General features: G+C 36.4%; 1 protein-coding gene across 1 annotated transcript in view; it reads left to right on the top strand.

Annotated features, from left to right (window-relative positions):
• Positions 1-23,852, top strand: part of LOC111047472 (anoctamin-7-like) — a 197,005-nt gene that overhangs the window by 151,785 nt on the left and 21,368 nt on the right. The window contains 3 exon segments of the mRNA XM_039419695.1: positions 11,091-11,259; positions 19,203-19,374; positions 20,827-21,084. Of these exon segments, the coding sequence (XP_039275629.1) occupies positions 11,091-11,259; positions 19,203-19,374; positions 20,827-21,084 (599 nt within the window).

Raw genomic sequence — 23,852 nt, 5'->3', positions numbered from 1 at the left:
AAGACAATTAAAATCTCCCTCCTCGTCACCAGCACACAATACGTTCCATTTTTTAGTTCAATACAAATAGTTTTCGTGGATTAAAATCTTTCTCCCTATCTCTCTCTCTCTCTCTTTCCCCAATCAATCAATCAATCAATCCCTCTTCCACTCTCTCTTTCCCTCTCGCTGTCTCTCTCTTTTTCTCTCGCTCTCTCTTTTTCTCTCTCTATCTTACTTCCTTTCTCTCACCCTCTCACTCTCTCTCACTCTCTCTCTCACTCTCTCTCTCTCTCACTCTCTCTCACTCTCTCTCTCTTTCTCTCTCTCACTCTCTCTCTCTCTCTCTCTCTCTCTCTCTCTCCCTCTCTCTCTCTCTCTCTCTCTTTCCGTCACTGGAATTCTCTTCCATACGTTCCATTTTTTTTTATTCAACGCAAATAGTTTTGGTAAATAGAACGAGAACTCGACATAAACGTCGGACAAACATACTTTGCGTCATGCAAAACGACTACTGGGAGATTCCAGCCATTGCATGCTTGGAATGAGGGTAGTCAACCCATTCTCAAAACCAACCCCAACTCTATAGTGTGGCCAATGTTAAAATGGCAGTGAAGAAAGATAGGAGAGCAATGCTCCCGATCCTCTGTCTTGTCAATGACTTCTATAGACGGTAGCTGATACAGGTTTATTGATGTAACTAGCCAGAGGGCTCCGCCCCCTGGACCCCGACTGGATCGTCCAAAAATAAGATCAGTGGGCTCGCTTCGCTCGCCTGCATTTTTCTTTTGAGCATGCTTCATTCCATCAGAAAGTCAAATTACTGAGAAAACGCAGAAAAGCTGAGAAAAACATTGGAAAAACGCTGATTTTGGGCGTATCTTTGATGAAATATTAAAGTCACCTCATCACAAAATTCTTAGACCCTAGCTAAACCTCTGTACCAAATTTGATTTTTCTCTGTCTATTAGCCTACTTGATGAAAGAACTGAGAAAACGCAAAAAACGCTAATTTTGGGCATATCTTGTGCGTTATTTCAAATTCCTTCTAACACAACCTTATTACACCCCAGCTGAGCTTCTGTACAAAATTTGAAAATTTTCTGTTCATTTGTTCTCGATAAAGCTGAGGAAACGCTAAAGAAACGCTGGAAAAACGCAGATTTTGGGCGTATCTTTGGAAATTTTTCCAAATCCGTTCTTAGTACACCTCTAAAGGGCCAACTGAACATACCTACCAAATTTGAACGTTTTTGGTCCGGTAGATTTTTAGTTCTGCGAGTGAGTGAGTGAGTCAGTCAGTCAGTCAGTCAGTGCCATTTCGCTTTTATATATATAGATTTAAACGGTTAATTCGCGTTTGAAATAATCAATTATGTTCTATTAAGCAAGAAATTATATTTTTCAATAATTTCGTAATGAATTTTCATAATAAAGATGTAATATTTTGTTAATCAGTTATCAATTCTACATTGTTTAAGGACGATCTGGCAACAGAGCAAAGCGAGAAAGAGATAGCGCTATCCACTTTGTTGAGTGATATACAAGGATAGCAATACCATTGCTAATCAAACACTGCCGTTATAACGTGGACCTCACTATAGAAATAAGAGTATAGTGAGATCCACGTTGTGATATAAGCGTTGTAAAAAAAAATTAACAAAATATCCAATCTTGATCATGAAAATTCATTATGGAATCATTGAAATAGTTATTTGTGCAACTAGTGCGCAAAGTGACAGTTTGCTGCACCGAAAGAAACGTTTACGCCCGAGCCGTAGGCGAGGGCGGAATGGTTTCTTGAGTGCAGCAGAGGAACTTTGCGCACGTATTTCACATTAAGTTTTTCCTACAGTTACCATTGAATATGAAAAGTGGGTAATTATGGGTAAAATTGCCTGAAATGCATCAAATGTTTTTCTGTGTAATTTTATTATTGATAAAAACCTTAATCCTAAAATCCCAAAGTCCTCGTTGTCCTTGGTTATAATATATAATAGTAATAATTAGCGCGTTGTGCTTGGTTGCAGCTCTGCTCACTATAGCAGCCACAGCAGTCACTGTTACCAACTTCATTTTGATTTTGCTGCACTGTTGCTCCATATGACCTACTAAGTATTTTTCGTTGCCATGTTGCAAATCTGGAGTGCAGAAAAATTTTTCCCGCACTAGAGCGGAAAAGTGATTCTTTGCGTTCTGTAATCAGTGCAGCAATGGCCACTTTCCAACGTAACTGTAGGAAAATATAATTTCTTGCTTGATAAGATATAATTTATTATTTTTAACTAGAATGAACAGTTAACATTACATCAATAAATCGGTATCAGTTGTTAGCGTCTAAGGCATTGACAAGACAGAGGATCAGCAACGTTGTTCTCCTATCTTTCTCCATTGCCATTATAACGTGGACCTTACTAAAGCTTCGTAATGTTGCCAGATCTGTATTTACAATGTAGGAATATAGGTGATTAACGTGATATACAAATTCAATTATGCATATTTATTATACAAACATTGATGATATATTTTCTTGACGAAGAATGGACAGTTGGTATTATAATGGCAGTATTTGATTTATGTAATTGATTTTTTTATCCTTGTCTATCATTCAATAAAGCAGAAATCGGTATCTTTTTCAACCTTCACAACGTTGTCAGATCGTTTCTCAACAATGTGAGTTATATTATCAATTTACTACTTATCCAATCTCGATTACGAAAATGTATTAATCAAACATTGAGGACTATATTCTCTCAACGAATGAAATGTGATTGATCATTTTTTACGAGAATGAATAAATTATTGTTTAAATTACATTTATTATGTTATGAGCATAGAAGAAAAGGCAGAGAATCGGCATCGTTGCTCTCCTATCTTTCTCCACTACCATTATAACGTGGACCTCACTATAGGTAACCCATTCTCCCCATGGGAGAACTAACCTCACACCTCCTCTCTTATTATTGGAACACATTCTTTGTCACTCTCTGTCACTCTCTCTCACACTCACTCTCTCCCCCTCTCTCTCCCTCCTTCACTCTCTCTCTCTCTCACACACACACTATCTCACTCTCTCTTCCGCTCTCTCTCTATCACTCTCTCTCCTAGAATCAGACAATCTTGACAAACGTTGCGTGCATGAACACCAAAATCGATTCAAAACTCTTCTCACGTTCAACAAATATTCTTTATTTCTTCTCCCACTTTCCATAGTCCTCCTCTTCCTCCTTCTTCACCACCTATTTCTCCTCTCCCTGTTATTTCTTTTTTCTCTCCTCCTTCTCCTCATCAACCTATTCCTACTAGTTTTCCCTTCTTCTTTTTATAATCCTTCTTTCCCTCCTCTTCCTCCGCCTCCTGTTCCTCATTTTCATTTTACTTCCGCTTCTTCTTCTTCTTCTTCTTTTTCTTCTTCTTCTTTTTCTCCTTCTCCTACTCCTTCTCCCCCCTGTTTTCCAACTCCACTCACTCATCCTATTTCAACGTCCAGTTCATCTGTTTCTCCTCTTTTTTTTCATCTCCCACCATCCGTTCACTGCTCCCATTTATTTTCATCCGTTCTATTCTTCTCCTCCATATCCTACCCACAATCCTCCTTCTCTTCTTCCTCCTCCTCCTCCTTCTCCGTTTCCACCAGATATTCCTTATCCTACTCCTCTTACTCCTCCTTCTCCTCCTTCCCCTCCTTCTACTCCCCCTTCTCTTCCTCCTTCTCATTCTCCTCCTTCTCCTCATTCTCTTTCTTCTTCTCCTCAGCCTTATCTTCCACCACCACTTCCTTTTTAACAACTTTCACCTAATAATGATTGTTTTCCTTTTCACCTTCTCCCACGCATCCACATCCTCTCCCTCCTTTTCTTCTTACGACTTCGTTTTCACAACAATCAAAGTCACTCATAATCATCGACTTCCTTCCTCTTCTTCACCTCCTTCTCATCTTCATTCTTCTTCTCCCTCATCTTCCCAAAGAATGGACATTGATATGTCCAAAGCTCCGCCAATTTATGTAGATGCATAACAATATGATTATTATCTATAGTTATTATATTACAAATTGCTTTTTCATATCATATACAGTTCAATAGTTATTTTCTTAGTCTATATTATGTAAATTCATCTATAACTTTGCTGTATTGTAAGCTATTGTATATAAGTGTATAAGCCAGTATATATTGTAATCTACATAAATAAAGTACTCAATCAATCAATCAATCAATCATATCCTCCTCATTCCACTCCTCCTCCACCTCCTCATCCTTCTCCACTTTCTCCTCCTCCTCCACCACCTACTCTTCCTTTTTCTCCCGCTTCCTCTCCTTCTATCTCTCAATACTAATACTTCTCCTCATCCCTCCCTCTTCCTTCCTTTTTCCTTTCTTTTCTTTTCCTTCATTTTCCAATATTACTACCACTACCTTCTCCTTCTCCTCTCTCTTTTTCATCAACTCTTCCTTTTTCTCCTACTCCTGCTCCTACTCCTCTTTCCTCTTTCATCTTTCCTCACTTCTCCTTATTCTTGTTCCCTACTTCTCCATATTCTTCTTTCCCCACTTCTCCATTTTCTTCTCTCCCTACTTCTCCTTATCCTCTGTTCCCCATTTCTCCAATCTCGTGATCATTGACAACACGTCTCTTCTCCTTCTCTACCTCAACCTCTCCCTCTCATACTAATCCGTTGCCTGACTTTGTTGAATAAAAAAGAAGAAAAGCAAAAGGTCCCTAAATAGATCTGACATTATAGTCACGTCAACACCAAAAGTATAACGAATTCATTCTATAAACCTATAGCGAGATCCACGCTATAATGGCAGAGGAGAAAGGTGGGAAAACAGCGTTGTCAATTCTCTGCCTTGCCACTGGCTTCTATAGAGGATAGCTGTTAACGGTATATCTGATGTGATAATAATTTTTCATTTTTCCACAAAAATAATCAAATTAATGTTCATAAAATACTGGCATGATAACAAGGACCTCACCATATTATGAATACACGCACTATGAATGTTTTTATGAAGTTTCCTGTGTCCTGTTTCATATTTTTGGGCAGAGATAACCGAGCTACTTTCTTTATACTTGTAGAAACTGAGCACTAGAAAATATTCAGAGCCGGTAACACATTTTTCGCCCCACTTGGATGTAATTAGCTGGTTTACGTGCGTCATATGGAGGCCGAAAGTGATTGTTTTCTGGCCAGGCCGGTAAAATTTTTACGGCCCTAGGGCTGTAAAATAACCTAGAAGACAGCTGATTCTGATTTGATGTGAACGTGTTTACAAAATAGTTTATGAAACGGAATAAGTTTATGCTTCTAGAATTGAATAAAGTATTTTGCAATAAGATACTATCATTTTATTTGGATGAATTAAATACAAATGAGATATTATAAACAATTCAAGTTCAATTTTCAGAGTATAATAATCTAACCTCAACCTCCTAGTACTGCGTTTATCACGGAACATAGTGGATAACGGAATCATTTTATGCTTCTAGAATTCAATAAAGTATTCTGCAATAATATACTATCATTCTATTTGGATGAATAAAATACAGATAAGATATATATTATTATAAACTATTCAAATAATTCGATTTTCAGAGTAGGATAGAACTTCTAACCTAAACTTCCATTGACATTCAGATTGGCCAAATTTCAAGTGTGCTAAAACAGCTGATCAAAAACTTTTCATTATTTGTGTTTATCATTATTCAATAATTAAAGCATTTATAATAATATCATCTTATTGTCATTTGGAAGAATGAAAAGTTTAAACTCAACCTCTTACATAATTGAACATAATCTTTTAGGTTATTTAGACAAATCAGAATGAAAAATAAAAATACTTGGACAATTTCCTGATATTCAGATTACCTCAGATTTGCTAGAGCAAATCCACATAGACCTTCCACTTTTGCTTTCGGAAGTGCTTATAATAGACAATAAATTATTTTCATATATATATATTGCTTATTTTTCTGTGTGGCGAAAAATAACGTTCTCACCATGGGCAAAAATGTTTTTCCGGCTCTCAATCTTTTCTAGTCCTCGGCCTACGGCCTCGGACTTGAAAACCGATTTCGAGCCAGAAAAGTCTCATTTTCGGCCCTAGGTGCGAAATATACTATTGCCCATGGTGCGAACGCTATTTTTCGCCTCACCGAAAAATAAAACAATGGGGAATTGATGAATAATTACCTAATTACATTTATAGAGTAGCATAGCACCAAGGAAATTGCCCAATTAGTTCCAAAAATTATCCACCAGGTTCAGTGGTAAACGCAGTACTAAGACTGGAGACATCAATACTCATTCTTTGTTAGAGGTTCTATTATACTCTGAAAATTGAACTTAGGTAGTTTTTAATATTATCTTATTTGTATTTTATTCATCCAAATAGAATGATATTATCCTATTTCAGGATACTATATTCAATTATTCTAGAAGCATAAACTGATTTCATTTCATAAACTAATATCGGGGCATCGAGCTTCGCTCGTTATTACTTTCCTTGCCCTACTACCATAGGTAAGGAAAGTATTGCTTCCCAAAAAAATTAAGGTACCCCAATTTCAAGTTTTCTATACGTTTCAAGGTCCCCTGAGTCCAAAAACATGATTTTTGGGTGTTGGTCTGTGTGTGTGTGTGTGTGTGTGTGTGTGTGTGTGTGTGTGTGTGGGTGTGTGTGTGTGTGTGTGTGTGTGTGTGTGTGTGTGTGTGTGTTGTGTGTGTGTGTGTTGTGTGTGTGTGTGTGTGTGTGTGTGTGTATGTGTGTGGTGTGTGTGTGTGTGTGTGTGTGTGTGTATGTGTGTGTGTGTGTATGTGTGTGGTGTGTGTGTGTGTGTGTATGTGTGTGTGTGTGTGTGTATGTGTGTATGTCTGTGAACACGATAACTCCATTCCTAATTAACCGATTGACCTGAAATTTCAAACTTAAGGTCCTTATACCATGAGGACCCGACAATAAGGAATTCAATGAAATTCAATTCAAGATGGCGGATAAAATGGCGGATATACATTACTTAAAAACCATGTTTTTCACGATTTTCTCAAAAACGGCTCTAACGATTTTCTTTAAATTTATACCATGGAAAGCTATTTATAAGCCCTATTAACTGACATGAGTCTCATTTCTGGGGAAATTGCAGGAGCTGCGTAATATTCACGAGAAAAATGGCGAATAATTACTGAAAAACCATGTTTTTCGCGGTTTTCTCGAAAACGGCTCTAACGATTTTCTTCAAATTTATACCATGGATAGCCATTTATAAGTCCTTTCAACTGACATGAGTCTCATTTCTGAGAGAATTGCAGGAGCTGCGTAATATTCTCGAGAAAAATGGCGGATAATTACTTAAAAACCATGTTTTTTACGGTTTTCTCGAAAACGGCTCTAACGATTTTCTTCAAATTTATACCATGGATAGATATCTATAAGCCCTATCAACTGACATGAGTTTCATTTCTAGGAAAATTGCAGGAGCTGCGTAATATTCTCGAGAAAAATGGCGGATAATTACTGAAAAACCATGTTTTTCACGATTTTCTCAAAAATTACTCGACTGATTTATTTCAAATTCATACTCTGTATAGTTATTTATCAGCTCCATCAACTGGCATGAGTCTCCTTTCTGGGAAACTAATGAGGGGTTCACCCCATTCTTGAGAAATGGACTTTGTAACCTCCTTCTCGTGCATGCGGTAGGTAGGTAGAGCAGTCTATAAAAATAACACATAGTCGAGATATTTCATCTGTAGAACAGCTGTTTTGACGACTTTTGAAAAATCATCAGATTTCACAATTCACACAAAGGAAAAAGTACTCTGAAAACAATTATATACACACATATACAGTAGTCTGATCGTAGTTTCAAATAATTATGTTGCCGCCAATCGTCACTATGTTATTTCTCTAAATTATTGTCGTTTAAGAATGAGGCTCCCAGTTCAATGAGCAAGGAAAGTTGTGTGAGTGTACCACACTAGATTTTTTTTATTTATTGACTAGCCGTCAGGCTCGCTTCGCTCGCCATATCCGTCTAGCCAGGGGGCTCCGCCCCATGGACCCCCGACTGGATCGTCCAAGAATGAGATCAGCAGGCTCGCTCCGCTCGCCTACATTTTTCATTTGAGCATTTTTATCATATGTTGACGATCCAGTCGGGGGTCCAGACTAAACGTCTGGCTAAACGGATATGGCGAGCGAAGCGAGCCTAACGGCTAGTAATATAATATTCCCAGGAATAGCTCTGATTGAAGTAGCAGTGCCCAATCAATTTTTCCGCGATAAAATGCATTTCAATCTTCAATTTGGTGCCAACCTAATAAAGTCAACTCAAATTAATGCCAACCTGACAAAATTATTAATTCAGTTACCAGTAACTGTTTCGAAGAGGTACTCTTTCTAGATTATTTTTCTATATTAACATATTGTTTGGACATTTTTCAAATTATAATTATGAGAATAAAGAGAATATACATGCTAAAAGACGAACTTTAAACCCTTAAAAACCACCCTTAGAGTTAAAAGATTTCTTAGTGCGCCTCTGAAAGGCCAACTGAACATACCTACCAAATTTGAACGTTTTTGGTCCGGTAGATTTTTAGTTCTGCGAGTGAGTCAGTTAGTCAGTCAGTCAAAGAGTGAGTGAGTGAGTGCCATTTCGCTTTTATATATATATAGATAAACACAATTCTCTGAAATGATCTTGTTTATATTTTACAGCTGGCTATACGTCATCTTATGAATTTCGGGGATGCGATATTTTGATTTTCCACAGAATCACTCGCTCACTTTTTACTATCCACAGACGACGAAAGTCTCAGCTGTTTCAGCCAAGGACGAATTATTATCCTTTTAATGTCGTTCAGCGAGTTTTCTCAAGGTTGAGACCTAGTGCAATCGAATTTTTATATCATAAAATTGTTATGTTACAAATTTTGTGAAAATCGTTAGAGCCGTTTTCGAGATCCGTTGAACATGAATAACCAGATAACCAGATATAAAAATATAAACAGATATACAGAAATTGCTCGTTTAATATAATAGGATGTAAGCCGGTCTCCTGGTGACAAATGATTCTGTCGGAGAAGGCTTAGTTGTTGAAATTGTGCTAGACCCTGAGATCTGCGGATTTTTATCTGATCAATGATGTGATCCTAATTCTAGTGGTTTGAGGGTCTCGGAATTAAAAACATAGATATGCGGTTGACTGACTGCTCTTATAATAATGAGAATAAAATAGAGAATATTACAAAATACATCTTTACATGGATAATAGAATAATCAATCTGTCTTTAAGAGACCAAGTATAATACGTCTTTAAGAGACCAAACATAATACGTCTTTAAGAGACCAAATTTACGGGGGCACATCTGATATTGTAGTGGGGGGTATCAAGTACTTATCTAAGATCTGTCGTCCTCGAGTCCGGTGTCCAAAGGGTGATGGGTGAGGATGAAGGGTGATGGCCTCCAGGCATCGGGCTAGTGGCGTCAGATCGAAGATCGTCTTTCAGCCCCGCACGGCAATGTCAGATGTCCGATATCACCGGCCATCTCGGTCGGCGAATTCGTAAGCCCTCGTTTGACAGCAAGGCATATTTACAGCACGATCCTCGAATGAGTATTCAAGAATACACACACACACACAAAAAAACCTGCAACACAAGTCACAACTACTTAGTAATGCTAGAATGAATAACATACTAAATATTGCATTCAATGAATGATTTCTCAAGAAATCATCTAATGAATACAATACATACAATTTACATTGAATATAAAATTAGAGGAGTATTATAGGTTTTAATATTTGTAGAATTTGAAATCTATAATGAATGGTATTATGAAAAGAAATTACTAGTTGAAAGAATGATGAACAGTTAATGTAAAACCAGTGAGTATTCCAAACTTTACTCACGATTACAAAAGGTCAGATATAAATGACTCTACCAATAAAATAAAGAATAGGAAGATACTTCATTTAGTATCTCTTCCTTTTACATTAGTATATTGTCATACATCTCAGATGTAAGACTACAAAATTCAGTTATAAAATATTTGAAAACGAAGAATTGTTAAATCAGGGGTTGTTACCTGTAATATCAAAATTATTAAAATAAAGACAATACAACAATACTATAAAATATTCATTACTCACCCTTAAATGGGTTTTCGACTGTCACTAATCCATAGCCTACAATAATAATAAAGTGCAGCAGTCAACCGCTCTGAATGGAAATTAACTATGCCATTAATAATTTAATAAACGGATTAGCGATTTCAAAACTGATGGGATAAATGATTCCCAATAATTCAATTTCAGTCTCCAGGAGAGAATAAAAAACTGTCTGGAAAAGACATTATTCAATCAGGCCAATAAATAATTAAGCTCAGAAAACATGTCTGTACTCTACAGAAGATAAAAGCGGTCTCTTGTTCAGGTCTCCAAGTCGACCGAACCAGCCTCAAAAATAGGTATCAGGGCTGGTACTATTATGCATTAAAAAATACCAAATTACAAAGGACGTGGTGGGGACGACAATAATTTCCCTCAATAGAACGAGAAAAGAATACAACTAACAAAGACAGAATACAGGAAAATTCCCTCGATCAAAGTAGCAGACTCAGCAACAGAATGGACGTTCAACTGATTTTTTATGATGATTTTGCGTTTACAATTCTAAGTACTCTAGGAAAACGTTTGAAAACAATAGAGGAAATATCAGAATTTAATTACGTAATGTGCGGAATGACATCATGAAACTACTCCGATACCGTGAGAAAATCACAACGTTAATCCAGCACTCTAATAAAATTTTATCTCGGAAAAGTTATAATGTTATAATTTCAAAAAAAAAATAAATAAATTTCGGCACAGATGTGCAAAATTTGGAGATCTGAATCATTCCCGTTTTTCTTGTATGCAATCCACAAGTTGACATGTTTTGATGTGAACAAACGAACACAATCCTACTCTCTCTTATTATATAGATGAAAAACAGTTCATTATGTCCGAGTGTTGCGGAAATAAATTTGAATTGCATTGAGTTATCCATGTTTTTTCGTAGATTTTCCAGTTTCTAACATACATTTCCTCTGTGTTGTGTTGCAGATTTTTGGGTAGCGACAACCGATCGACGTTCTTCACGGGGGTTCAACGACACCGCATCGTCTACGAGATCCTCTCGACGTCGATGTTCGGCAAAAAGAAAAAAGGTGAAGTGGGCATTGCCCGTCTCGTCGACGAGGGAGTCTTCTCCTCCAGCTTTCCCCTGCACGATGTGTGTGCGCCTCTCTCTCTCTATCTCTCTCAATCTCTCTCTCAAATCTTGTTCTTTACTCTCTCTCATCTTTGTCATCACTCTCTCATAAAACACTCATAACTGTCTCATAAGTCAATCATGAATGTTTCTCAACTATCTCATAAATTAATCATAAATCATTCTGAACTCTATCAAAACTCTCTCACAACTATCTCTCAATTGAACGAGCGTTAGGGAGTCCTCACTGTTACAGAGCTCGACCGACCGTCAGTTCTTACGTCAGTCTTTTCTATAGATATTCCATGTATCCGTACAGAGCAGGACTGACGGCACGCACGCGCACGGTCAGGACCATGCGTTTTACACTGCGTACGAAGACCATCGGTCAAGCTCGTGCGCATCCGTTCCATCGGTCGACTAACGGGCTATTGAAACAAATAGAAACTCTCAGAGCTGTACTGATCAGTAGCCCGATCGCAGCATAACCAATGTGCTGACACCTCTGCCCGACAATCAGCTGATATTGAATTGAATAGCATAATGAATTAATTTAATTAATAGTGTAATATTTGAATTCAGAGTTTTTCTATACATTTCTTCATTTCTAAATTTTTTATTGGGAAAATCATAAATTATTATCTTCATTTATTTGATCCGTAGCTTAAAGTCACTGCAAGTATTCCCAATGGTGATACAAGCTCGAAACAACTCATCAAACTTCCTTATGGACATTCTGAGGTAGTTAAAAAATTGATCTTCATCCCCAAGCAATCGGGTGAACTTGATATCTACGTCTTTTAATCTTTCGTTTACGAAGCTGCAATTAAACAATCTCTAAAGGCGTCCATTTTGTGAGTCAGAAAAACTGATGTATGGATGCGTATGGTCAGGATGGTGCATACGCACTGACGGTCGGTCGAGCTCTGTAACCGGCCTTTCTTCCTGGAGGCCAAAGTCGTTGCTCGTCTGTGTGTATGTTCTACAATAACTTCAGCAAGAATTTATCAATCAGCTTCAAATGTTGAACACGTATTCCTCGAACCTTTTCACAGGTCAAGTTCGTTGGACAACAAAATTGACTCACTCTTTCGTCCTTTTTCAGAATATAAGAACAACATTGAAAGTGCATAAGAAAAAAGTTGTTATGATTCAGTCAGCTGAAGAATTTATTGCATGCAATTACTACAGTTTTTCCATTCATTCATTCATTTTTGCTGGATCATTCACGAGTTATGTATCATCACGTCTGAACTACTGGACTCATTAACTTGAAATTTTGCATCTAGATTCTTGATTTAGCGAGGATGGTTGTAGGCATATTTGAAATTCTCCAATATCTCAGTAGGTCAAGTTTTCTGTTTGTCAAGTTTTTAAGTAGACCCTTGTAGAGCACGTGTTACCTTCTAGTGGGAGAAGGAACAGTATACAATAGAAGATGTCAAAGGAGAGGTGAGAAAAGGGGAATCTTCCAATTGCGCCCAGCGGTCAGAATGTGTTCTGCTCTCACAGATTAAACGTAACAAAGTGAACGTCCGTGACGTCATCACGAGTGATGTTATTTCGCTCTCACTAGCAGCCGACATTACGTTTCCCAAACTGAAGGAACGAAATTCAAATTCACTCCAGTATCCTAAGAAAGCTTCCAGCAAAACATAAATTTTAGCAAAATATATTATTAAGTATAAAAACAAATTTTTATTAAATGATATAGTTCAATATGATTTTAGACCAAATACAACCTATAAATATAAAATTTGTAAAACAAAACTAACAGTAGTTAGAAGACAGCTCATTTATATAAGTACAAGATTCATAAATGAATTGCCTTTTGATCTGGAAGCAAAAATTAATTACAAAATACTAAAAAATTGGATAAGAGAAAACTATTTCTTCTCAATTGAAAGCATTATCTAATTTAAAAAAAAAACATATTTCAAAGCGTGGATTATTTTGTTTTCTCTATTATTGTATAAAACTAGGAAACAACCAATGTAACTTGCTGATTGCAACTCTCACCAGCGGGCAAGGCTTGATTCCTTTTGCTGGTGATGCCGGATTACCATTGAGAAGTATCTAATTATGATTCTGGTATTATTTATGCTTAAAAATTTTTTTTTATTATTTTGTGCTTTTGATTATGAAATTATGTATTTTCTTCTATTATGTTTTGAATATGTATTTATTGTATGGCAAATAAATTATTTGATTTGATTTGATTTGATTTGAAAACACTACTGTATTATGACAACATATTAGCCAAGTTAATGAGATACAGATTTCTATCCTATAATTCCATTCTGATTGATATAAAAAATTGCGCTTGAATCATGATTGTACGATCGATCAATCATTCTTGTATCATCTTGAATGAATGATCTCTGTCAAATTGGTTCTAGCAAACACATCGTCTCAATACTTCATTCCAATGTTTTGACTTTTCATTTATGAATTTGTTATGACAGAGACAATGTGGATGATATATAAATATATTTTTTGAAAACTTAGAACCTTCAAACACGAAAAACTTTGAACCTCTGTCAATCAGCATAGCAAACATATCACAACTGTTCTTATTCCCACTCATGGTGACATGAGAGAGCGGGACAAATAATGTGACTAGCAGTGATGACGTTACGACGTAAACAGTGTACGTTTGTATAGGAGCCACGTATCACTCTCATCTGACAGTTTGGCGCAATTGTGTATGTCCGTTCAAGGAGAGGTGGGAGGAGGAGCATGCAATAGAATCACTGTGGATAATAAACTCACAGTAATATCAGATCAACCAATATTATTTTCCTACAGTTACGTTGAAAAGTGGCCATTGCTGCACTGATTACAGAACGCAAAGAATCACTTTTCCGCTCTAGTGCGGGAAAAATTTTTCTGCACTCCAGATTTGCAACATGGCAACGCAAAATACTTAGTAGGTTATATGGAGCAACAGTGCAGCAAAATCAAAATGAAGTTGGTAACAGTGACTGCTGTGGCTGCTATAGTGAGCAGAGGTGCAACCAAGCACAACGCGCTAATTATTATTCATTATATATTATAACCAAGGACAACGAGGACTTTAGGATTTTAGGATTAAGGTTTTTATCAATAATAAAATTACACAGAAAAACATTTGATGGATTTCAGGCAATTTTACCCATAATTACCCACTTTTCATATTCAATGGTAACTGTAGGAAAAACTTAATGTGAAATACGTGCGCAAAGTTCCTCTGCTGCACTCAAGAAACCATTCCGCCCTCGCCTACGGCTCGGGCGTAAACGTTTCTTTCGGTGCAGCAAACTGACACTTTGCGCACTAGTTGCACAAATAACTATTAAACCATCTACAATATTATTGAACGAGAATTATCATTACACTAATATCACAGGTCGTTTCATCCTATACTGAAATAAACATAGTTTCATTTCGTTCGAACATATATCGAATTTAATTGAATTTAATTGCCTTTATTGGAAACCTAAAAGGGCTAGACGAAGTTAGAGCGCAGCCGGCCCTCTCTTACACTTAACCCTCAAAGCATAGATTCAGAGCACACTGCAAAGTTATCGTAAAGTCTTGTAGGCTAATTAGGATTTGAAACTTGGGAATTTCAGTCACAGTTATGTGTTGATTACTGCTGTTAATCTTAGGGTGGTTTTCGAGCAGGGTAGAGAATTTATGATAAACTGCGGGTGGAACTCCGGTTTACGTTTTCGGTTCACGGTTTACAGTCTACAGTTTGTGGTATACGGTTTACGGGTTTCTCTCGTGTGGTTGATTCGAATTAAAGGGCCGAGCCATAAGCTGAATCCTCGGTATGCCGCCATTAATGGCTATGTCAAAGCCAAAAATGGCACTGCCAACGGCAAAACCGATAATGGCTCAGTCAGGCGACAGTGTGTGTTTGCTTGTATAGTGAGGTCCACGTTATAATGACAGTATTTGAGTGACATTGGTGTTGCTATCCTTGTCTATCATTCGACAGAGCAGATAGCGCTATCCTTTTCGAGCTCCGAAACGTTGCCAGATCGTTTTTTCAAATGTATAAAAATATTAATTGATTACCAGAATATTTGATCTCTATCCAGGAAATTGATTATTCAATTATTGAACAATAAATTTTGTTGACAAATGAATTATACCGTAATAATTTAATTATTGACCGAAGCGAAGCTGAGGTCTTAGTTTCGACTCGATCGGCTTTTGTCTGTTTGTTTGTTTGTACCGCAGTTACAGTCGCAGTTATTGTCCGATTTGGATGAAATTTGGTATGCAAGTTCTTTGAAACAAGGCGCAGATGCGTATGTGTGACGATTTTTGATAAGACCTCCGGTTTTTTTTTTTTAATTAAAAAAACCGCAAACCAAAATTCAACCTGAATGTAATTATTATACAGCAATTCATGTTCCTACTTTTTCACCTTCAGTCTCACCAGTCCATAGTGACCGAGAGCGCCGGAGTGTTGTATCTCACATTGTGTGACCCAGGTTCAAATCTCATTCCGACCAGTTTTCTTTTGCAGATGAGAGACAAATGTAGATGAGACAAATTCTATAAGTTCGGTGTCCCTGGAAACAATGTCTCTAGTACTTTCAATGGAGAAAATAATAGATAAACCTTCACAGTATACTGTACTTTCTTGATTTATTTATTTATTCATGGAGACCAGAGGTAAAAACCCCATTTTGCCTCCTCCACACTATACAATAATTTCCAACATAATACAATTTTCAATAAAAAGAAGATAGAAGATTGATGGCCCTTCCAATTAGTTTGAAAGTTGTAGGCTATTCATGAGCGAGGTCTACTGTTCGCAGAACTACTAGTATTTAAGAATTATAATATATTCAAATAATTATATTGATTATTACATTTATAGCTACACAGATATCAATTCATTATTTAAAACAGCTATAAGTTCATATTATTGGAAGAATAAGACGTAGATGTTGTCAATACCACTATATTTGTTCAAAATCAATTCCATTGGAGAACCAGGTTACATTGCAACACCTGCCACATCTTCACCTAACCTGGAATACCACAACATTCTTAACATACAATCAAATTAGTTAATACTAAATTAGATATGGGCTCCTGATATCAGCTATCCTCTATAGAAGGCAGTGGCAAGGCAGAGAATCAGCATCGCTGTTCTCCTATCTTTCTCTGCTATTTTAATGTGGACCTCACTATAGAGCTACAGGATTCGCTATGAAATACTTACAGCAAAAAATAAATATAATAATACTTTTAAATGACATGATAAATACTTAATTAGCAATATACCGCGTACATACTCATGATTATTGTTTGATTAATAAGATTTCTTCATTCATACAGATTACAAAAATTTATGAGAGACTTCTGCATCGGTAGTAAGACGGTAATGAAGCGACTTATTGGACTCTTATTACACTTGATGAGAGATCAAACTAAACTTGATAATCTAAAATATATTATAATATGTGTATGATATAATAATCAAACATGAACTACTCCTAAATAAATTGTCATGAATCATCATCATTATGATCATCTTTTCTGAGATATATATTCCTAGTCACCTCTCTCATTTTCCAATTTCTGAGACCAGTTTATTGGACTATCGCAGTGTCTTGACTTTAAACTATATACTTGATAACTATTGCAGAAACCCTACCTCCAAAATGTTTTCGAAGTATTTCGCTGATGACACAAAATGCATGACGTACATGTGTGTTCAACACACTACTTGTCCTGTCGTTGAAGGCAACCCTTACAAAGTAAGGGTTGAAGGGTAGAGTATCATTGTATAGTATAGATTTTGAAGGATATACAGAGTGCTCTGAAAAAGGTGCCCATAAGTCAGGGTGTGATTCCTCACATCATAAGAAGAAAGATGTTCCAATTATCATAGTTCCGAAAATGCTTAGTTACCAAGTTATACAGGGTGGAAGATTTCGTCTGAATTTCTGATCCTCTGCTGAAACGAAGCCCCACGGGTATTTGTTGGCTGTCAATTGGGATGTACAATTCAACGTACCTTATGTAAAATGAGCTGAAAAATTGAATAGAGAGCTTAACACATTAGGTCTATCTTTCATGCGTTTTTATGTAATTAAAGATTATTTTCTACTTTCCTTGCCCTATTACCATAGGTAAGGAAAGTATTGCTTTCCGAAAAAAATTAAGGTACCCCAGTTTCTAAATTTCTATACGTTCCAAGGTTCCCTGAGTCCAAAAAAGTGGTTTTTGGGTATTGGTATGTGGTGTGTGTGTGTGTGTGTATGTGTGTGTGTGTGTGTGTGTGTGTGTGTGTGTGTGTTGTGTGTGTGTGTGTTGTGTGTGTGGTGTGTTGGTGTGTGTGGTGTGTGTGTGTGTTGTGTGTGTGTGTGTGTGTGTGTGTGTGTGTGTGTGTGGTGTGTGTTGTGTGTGTTGTGTGTGGTGTTTGGTGTGTTGTGTGTGTGTGTGTGTGGGTGAGTGTGTGAGTGTATGTGCGTCTGTGTACACGTATCTCCTCTCCCAATTAACGTAATGACTTGAAATTTGGAACTTAAGGTCCTTTCACTATAAGGATCCAACACGAACAATATTTCGATCAAATGCAATTAAAGATGGCGGCTAAAATGGCGAAAATGTTGCCGAAAACAGGGTTTTTCGTGATTTTCTCGGAAACGGCTCCAACGATTTTGATCAAATTCATACCTAAAACAGTCATCAATAAGCCATCAACTGCCACAAGTCCCATATCTTGTAAAAAATTCAGGAGCTCCGCCCCATCAATGCAAAGTTCGATTTTAGATTCCCAATTATCAGTCTTCAGATACAATTTAAACAAAAAATATCAAGTGGTAGATTGAGCATGAAAATCTCTACAATTAATGTTCAGTAAAATTCTCACCTAAAATTGAAAATAAGCTTTAAATTCGAGAATATGATTATTCAATTGCAATTATCGTTGATTCTATTGAATCATTCACTATGAAGAGATAGCAGACCTCATGTGTGTCTTCAGTTATTGTCCTGTCACCACTGACTAAAATCTTTGAATAGTAGCTTTGAGATGCGCGGGAACACTAGCGTCAGGTGATCAATTTTCATAACGGCAAAAAGTTAGGCGGTTTCGTGGGTCTCTTTTGCGTTCCAACAGCTGATGTTGTCAAGTAGAGTTGTAATCTAGCTTGGCAATAGATAGATGCATTGCATCAGCTGTGGGTAGGTAAACACCATGGGACCACGAAGCCGCCTAACTTCTAGCATCAGCTATATAAGAATAATAATCGAATAACAATGTTTTATGACGAGGGGGGGAAAACTTTCATGTCTCATATCTAAAGAACCAGACGTCGTAGGGTACTCAAAGTGGGGTGGAAATTTCCGATCTCACCCTCCTGAAACAATGCACCATATGCACAGTTGTCAAAACACATTTTCAAAAATTTTAAAAAGCGGCCGGAAAGGGTACTCTTAGGCGGAAAGAAACCTGTTCTGACGTCAGACGTGAGTCGTCTGCAAACAATTTCTTTCAGATTACGTAGGGACTGGAAAACAGCTGCTTCCTGTGCAGTGTGGCGAAAAGACTTTTTTTCTTCTTTTCATGTGAGAAATCAGGCCCTGACTTATGGGAACTTTTTTTCAGAACATCCTGTATAGTGAAGAGCTTTCAATTGAGCTGAAATTAATTTGATAGAAAAGCTTTAAATTTTAGCTGGAATGAATATGAGCTTAAATGGAGCTGGAATTAATTTGAAATTTTGATTTGATAGTCCTATAAACTGGTCCAATCATCTCCATTTCAAACACAAATCTCATCATCAACTCTGTTTCTCATACATTTTCACGATCTTTCAATCTTTCTAACTAAATTTACAATCTTTCCAATGTAACTTTCTAGCATTATTTATTAAATGTGACTAGCCAGTTAGTATAGTAGTGTGACTTGTAATTTCAGTATTGGATGTGGCGTTGTGTGTGCTTTGCAGGGACCCTACGAGTTCAAAAAGAAGGGTGAAGGGGGCTGTCATGAGCCCCTGAATTCGCGACAGGTGCTCTACGAGTATTGGGCCAGGTGGGGCAGGTGGTACAACTATCAGCCTCTCGATCACATCAGAGAGTATTTCGGGGAGAAGATCGCTATCTACTTTGCTTGGCTTGGTGAGTATTGTTCATTTGTATTAGTCCAAGTGGAGAGTTCAAATTTATCGACTGAAAATTTATTGCCCAATTCAACAATTATTCTTGCAATGTGAAATGGAATTCCTTTTTACAAAAGCATAGAAAATCACAATTTTTAAAACTGGAACTAATTTGACCATACTAATCAGTATTCGTGGTCAACTTTAGAAAAAAAAAAAAAAAAATTCCCACAGAAAAAGTTGGAGATTAATTAATTATGATTTAATAAAAATACTAAGAAATTGTCAAAAACCACAGATTTATTGAAAGTTAGAAAGACCGGTTCGGTTGGTACATCACTGTCATATCTGATAAACTAAAACTTAATACAAGAGCAGCAGAATTTATACTAGTAGGCGATTACTGCTATTGGTCAAGGGCATGAACGCCTGCCATTGGCCCAGCTAGACAGTCTCCTCCCACTCAACGGTGTCATTAAATGGCGGCATAAGCAACAGACTCGCCATGATAGCAAATTTTACTCTCAGTACGAAATAAGAACCAAGAAAACAAGTGAAAGATGATAAAACAAATATGTGAATAGAAAAACTATTGACTAATGTATGCTTAAAATGTTATGATAAAACTAAATTCGTAGTGTTATATTGGTTGAAATGAGTCTGGTCATTTAAACTATATTGGGAATTGTCCTTAATTATTACTCTTGTTATTTCTAAAGCCTCTAGAATATTCAAAGATCTGCCTTTGTTGTAGCATTGTAGTCATACATTAGTCAATAGTTTTTCTATTTTCATATTTGTTTTATTTTACATTACTTGTTTTCTTGGTTCTTATTTTGTACGGTACTGAGAGTAAATTTTATGTTATCATGGCGAGTCGGTTGCTCAAGCCACCATTTTGTGACACCGTTAAGTGGGAGGAGACTGTCTAGCTGGACAATGGCAGGCGTTCATGCCCTTGACCAATAGCAGTACTCGCCTGCTAGTATAAATTCATCTGCTCTTGTATTTAGTTTTAGTTTATCAGAGATTGACAATGGTGTAACAACCGAAACTGGTCTTTCTATCTATAAATAAATATGTGGTTTTTTGACAATTTCTCAGTATTTTCATTTAATATGAATAATTACCACAATATCAACTTCTTAACTCCACAAAACATGAACCATTCATAGAATGTGTGATTTGATAAAATACTTTAGAGGTTTGCTACCACCTGGTCAGTATGGTAATATCAGCATCTCCTCTATGAGAAATTTATATCAATTACTGTGAACTCTTTTGAATTTGTTCGACTTCTAGGAGGTAAAACAATCATCGAGCCTATGTTAAGTGTAATGGTTATCAGTCTATAGTTTGAATCACCTTTTCTGACATGTAATCAGATCTGTAATCATTACAGATCATACTAAACTTTAGTGAATTTTGAGTTTCAAGACATAAACCATTTATAGAATTTTTGGTTTGCCAGGCTTCTACACCGGTTGGCTGCTACCAGCTGCCTTGGTGGGACTGCTAGTGTTTCTGTACGGCGTGGCAACGATGCAATCAGACCGGTTGGCGATGGAGATCTGCAACAGTAGCGGCGAATACCTGATGTGTCCGCTCTGCGACGAGAAGATAGGCTGTGACTACTGGGACCTCAGCGACATCTGCGGATATGCCAAACTCGCCTACCTATTCGATCACCCGGGGACGGTTTTCTATGCTGTATTCGTGTCGTTCTGGGGTGAGTTGGTCCTTAATTCATTCATTTTTACACATAATTTGAGATTTGTCAGACTTTGGTGAGGTCCATGCTGAACAGTGTCAGTATCAACATTGGTGTAGTCCATGGATTTGAACTTTGTAAAATTAATATTGATTGAATTATTTGGACATAGTGTATGAAGTATTTGATTAGCATTGGTGTAGTCCAAGAATGTACAAGCTAGAAATTCAAAATTACATAGATCTAGAATCGAACTACATTGAAATATAACAAAAATTATAAACAATAAATTATAACAAATACGTACTTGGAAAATATTGAGTTGATTGAAGAATGTTGAAGCTTGAAAATGAACCCAAACTTACACCTATATTCAGGTCCACGCTATAATGGCAGTATTAGATTAACAATGGTGTTGCTATCCTTGTCTATCATTTGACAAAACAGATACTGGTCTCCTTTTCTATAGTGAGGTCCACGTTATTATGGCAGTGTAGAGAGATAGGAGAACAACGTTGCCGATCCTCTGTCTTGTCAATGCCTTCTATAGACGGTAGCTGATACAGGTTTATTGATGTAATATTAACTGTTCATTCTCGTTTAAAATAATCAATTACATTTTATGAAGCAAGAATTTATTTCTTTCGATAATTAATTAATAGTTTTTTATAATCATGATTAAATATTTAGTTAATCAATTATACTTCTACATTGTTAAGAAAACCATCTCGTAACCGAGCGAAGTGAGAAAGACATAACGCTATCCGGTTGTTGAATGATAGGCAAGGATAGCAACACAATTGTTAATCAAACACTGCCATTATGACTGATAATAACCTCACTAGTGAGGTGAACGCTATAACGACAGTGAATAAAGATGAGAAAACAGCGTTGCCAATTGTCTGCCTCAATTAATTTATATCTCCACATTGTAAAAACGGATTCGGCAACGTTGCAGAGGTTGTAGTGTATAGCGCTCTCCACTTTGTCGAATGATAGACATGGATAGCAATACCATTGTTAATCAAATGCTGCCGTTATAAAGTGGACCTCTTCAGATATTATTATTATTATTATCATTATTATTATTATTATATTATTATTATTATTAGTATCATTATTATTATTGTCATTTGTTACGTGAAGCCACAAATCTGAGCAGAGCTCAAGTGGCATGTAACATGTCATGAACATTTTTATGCAAAGTGTATGCATCTGTATAAACTCAAAGTATGAAGGCACCACAACATTCCTCCATGTATAGGGACACGCTTCCACAAGAACATTAGTAATTGAAGACAAGAAAAGCCTATGACTACCACATAACCGTATTCTTTCAGGTAGACAATTGAAGAGCTTCAGTCCCGAATAATATGGTCCTTTTCCGTCTTTTTTTATGATCCGTGTGTCAAACCACAGATTTATAACAAATAAATAGGATACTGGTTGTTCACAAGCGATTGATGATGGTGTAAGAACCGAAACCGGTATCTCTATTTTTCATAAAATCTATTGTTGGACAACATAATCTAGTCTCCTCATCTATACTGAAATGAAGTGAAGAACTGGCTTATACACGTATGGGATAGGAAAATTATGTTTGACGCATCATCACGTCTCAACTACTGGACTGATTAACTTAAAATTCTTCATATAGATTCTTAATTAACCGAAGATGGTTATAGGCCTATTTTCAAGTCTTCAACATTCCATTACGTCAAGTTTATAGTTTGTCAAGTTTTAAAATAGACCCTTGTGGAGCAAGTTACCTGCTAGTTCACAATATTACGAGTAACTTAATATAATTAAGTTATGTGTAACCTTATCTAAATTTGGGAGAGGAATAGCACAAGGTTACCTTATTTTTTCTCTCCCTATTATTTTGATGATGTACTCACAATAATAATTTTCCTCCAGCTACTGTCTAAAGTACTTACTTTACTCCCTGAAACATAATACTAAAGTGTCACTTTTTCTCTCAGTAAAAAACTGAAAAACTCCCTAGGGAGTAAAAGTGACTCCATTTAAATAACATAGGAAGCATCTCTAATTCAAAAACTCACATTGTAAAGGTCTAAGCTCAGATGAGAAAGCGTAATAGAGGTGTCTGTCATTGAGTCAACTGAATTCAATACCACAACAAGAAATTTGAACAACTCATGAAATATATGTTTGTATGATATTATTTCTTATTTTGTAGACGATAAAAATTAAACATTTTAAAAAATATTTTATTCTATTCAAATACCAGCCAGAAAAAATTTTGATCTGCAATTCAAATCTGAAACGCGTGATCTGGAGTCAGCCATTTTTTGTATCCGCTCAGCTGATATAATTGTTACAACTTTTGCCGATAGATAGCGCAATCGGCAGTGCCAATCAGCCGACCAGTTTTAGGTTTTAGATTTTAGGTTATGTTGTTAGGAAACATTGTCACCAATACGTAAGTTTTTAAAATGATTTTATTTGCAGTTTCTATAAAAAAATGTAGATGGAGGAAAAATGTTGTGTACATCACGAGCGAAAAATACTTTTCTCCCTCAGGAAAATTGTTGCCCTCGGCTTCGCCTCGGGCTTCAAACTTTTTCCCACAGGGAGAAAAAGTCGTACTTTTCACTCTTGATATACAAATAACTATTATTCGACCAATCAACATACATTGTACAAAATATTGCAAAATAACCACTTTCAACTAGTGCATCAAACACGTTCCCTTGTGCATTGTATATCATTTATTTTATTATAAATATGATCTGTAATGACAATGGAATGAATAAATAAATAAA

Source organism: Nilaparvata lugens, chromosome 1 (assembly GCF_014356525.2).
Source record: "Nilaparvata lugens isolate BPH chromosome 1, ASM1435652v1, whole genome shotgun sequence".
Classification (NCBI taxonomy): Eukaryota; Metazoa; Arthropoda; class Insecta; order Hemiptera; family Delphacidae; genus Nilaparvata; species Nilaparvata lugens.
The sequence above is the reverse complement of the archived record's forward strand: the minus strand, read 5'-3'. Positions and strand labels throughout refer to the sequence as shown.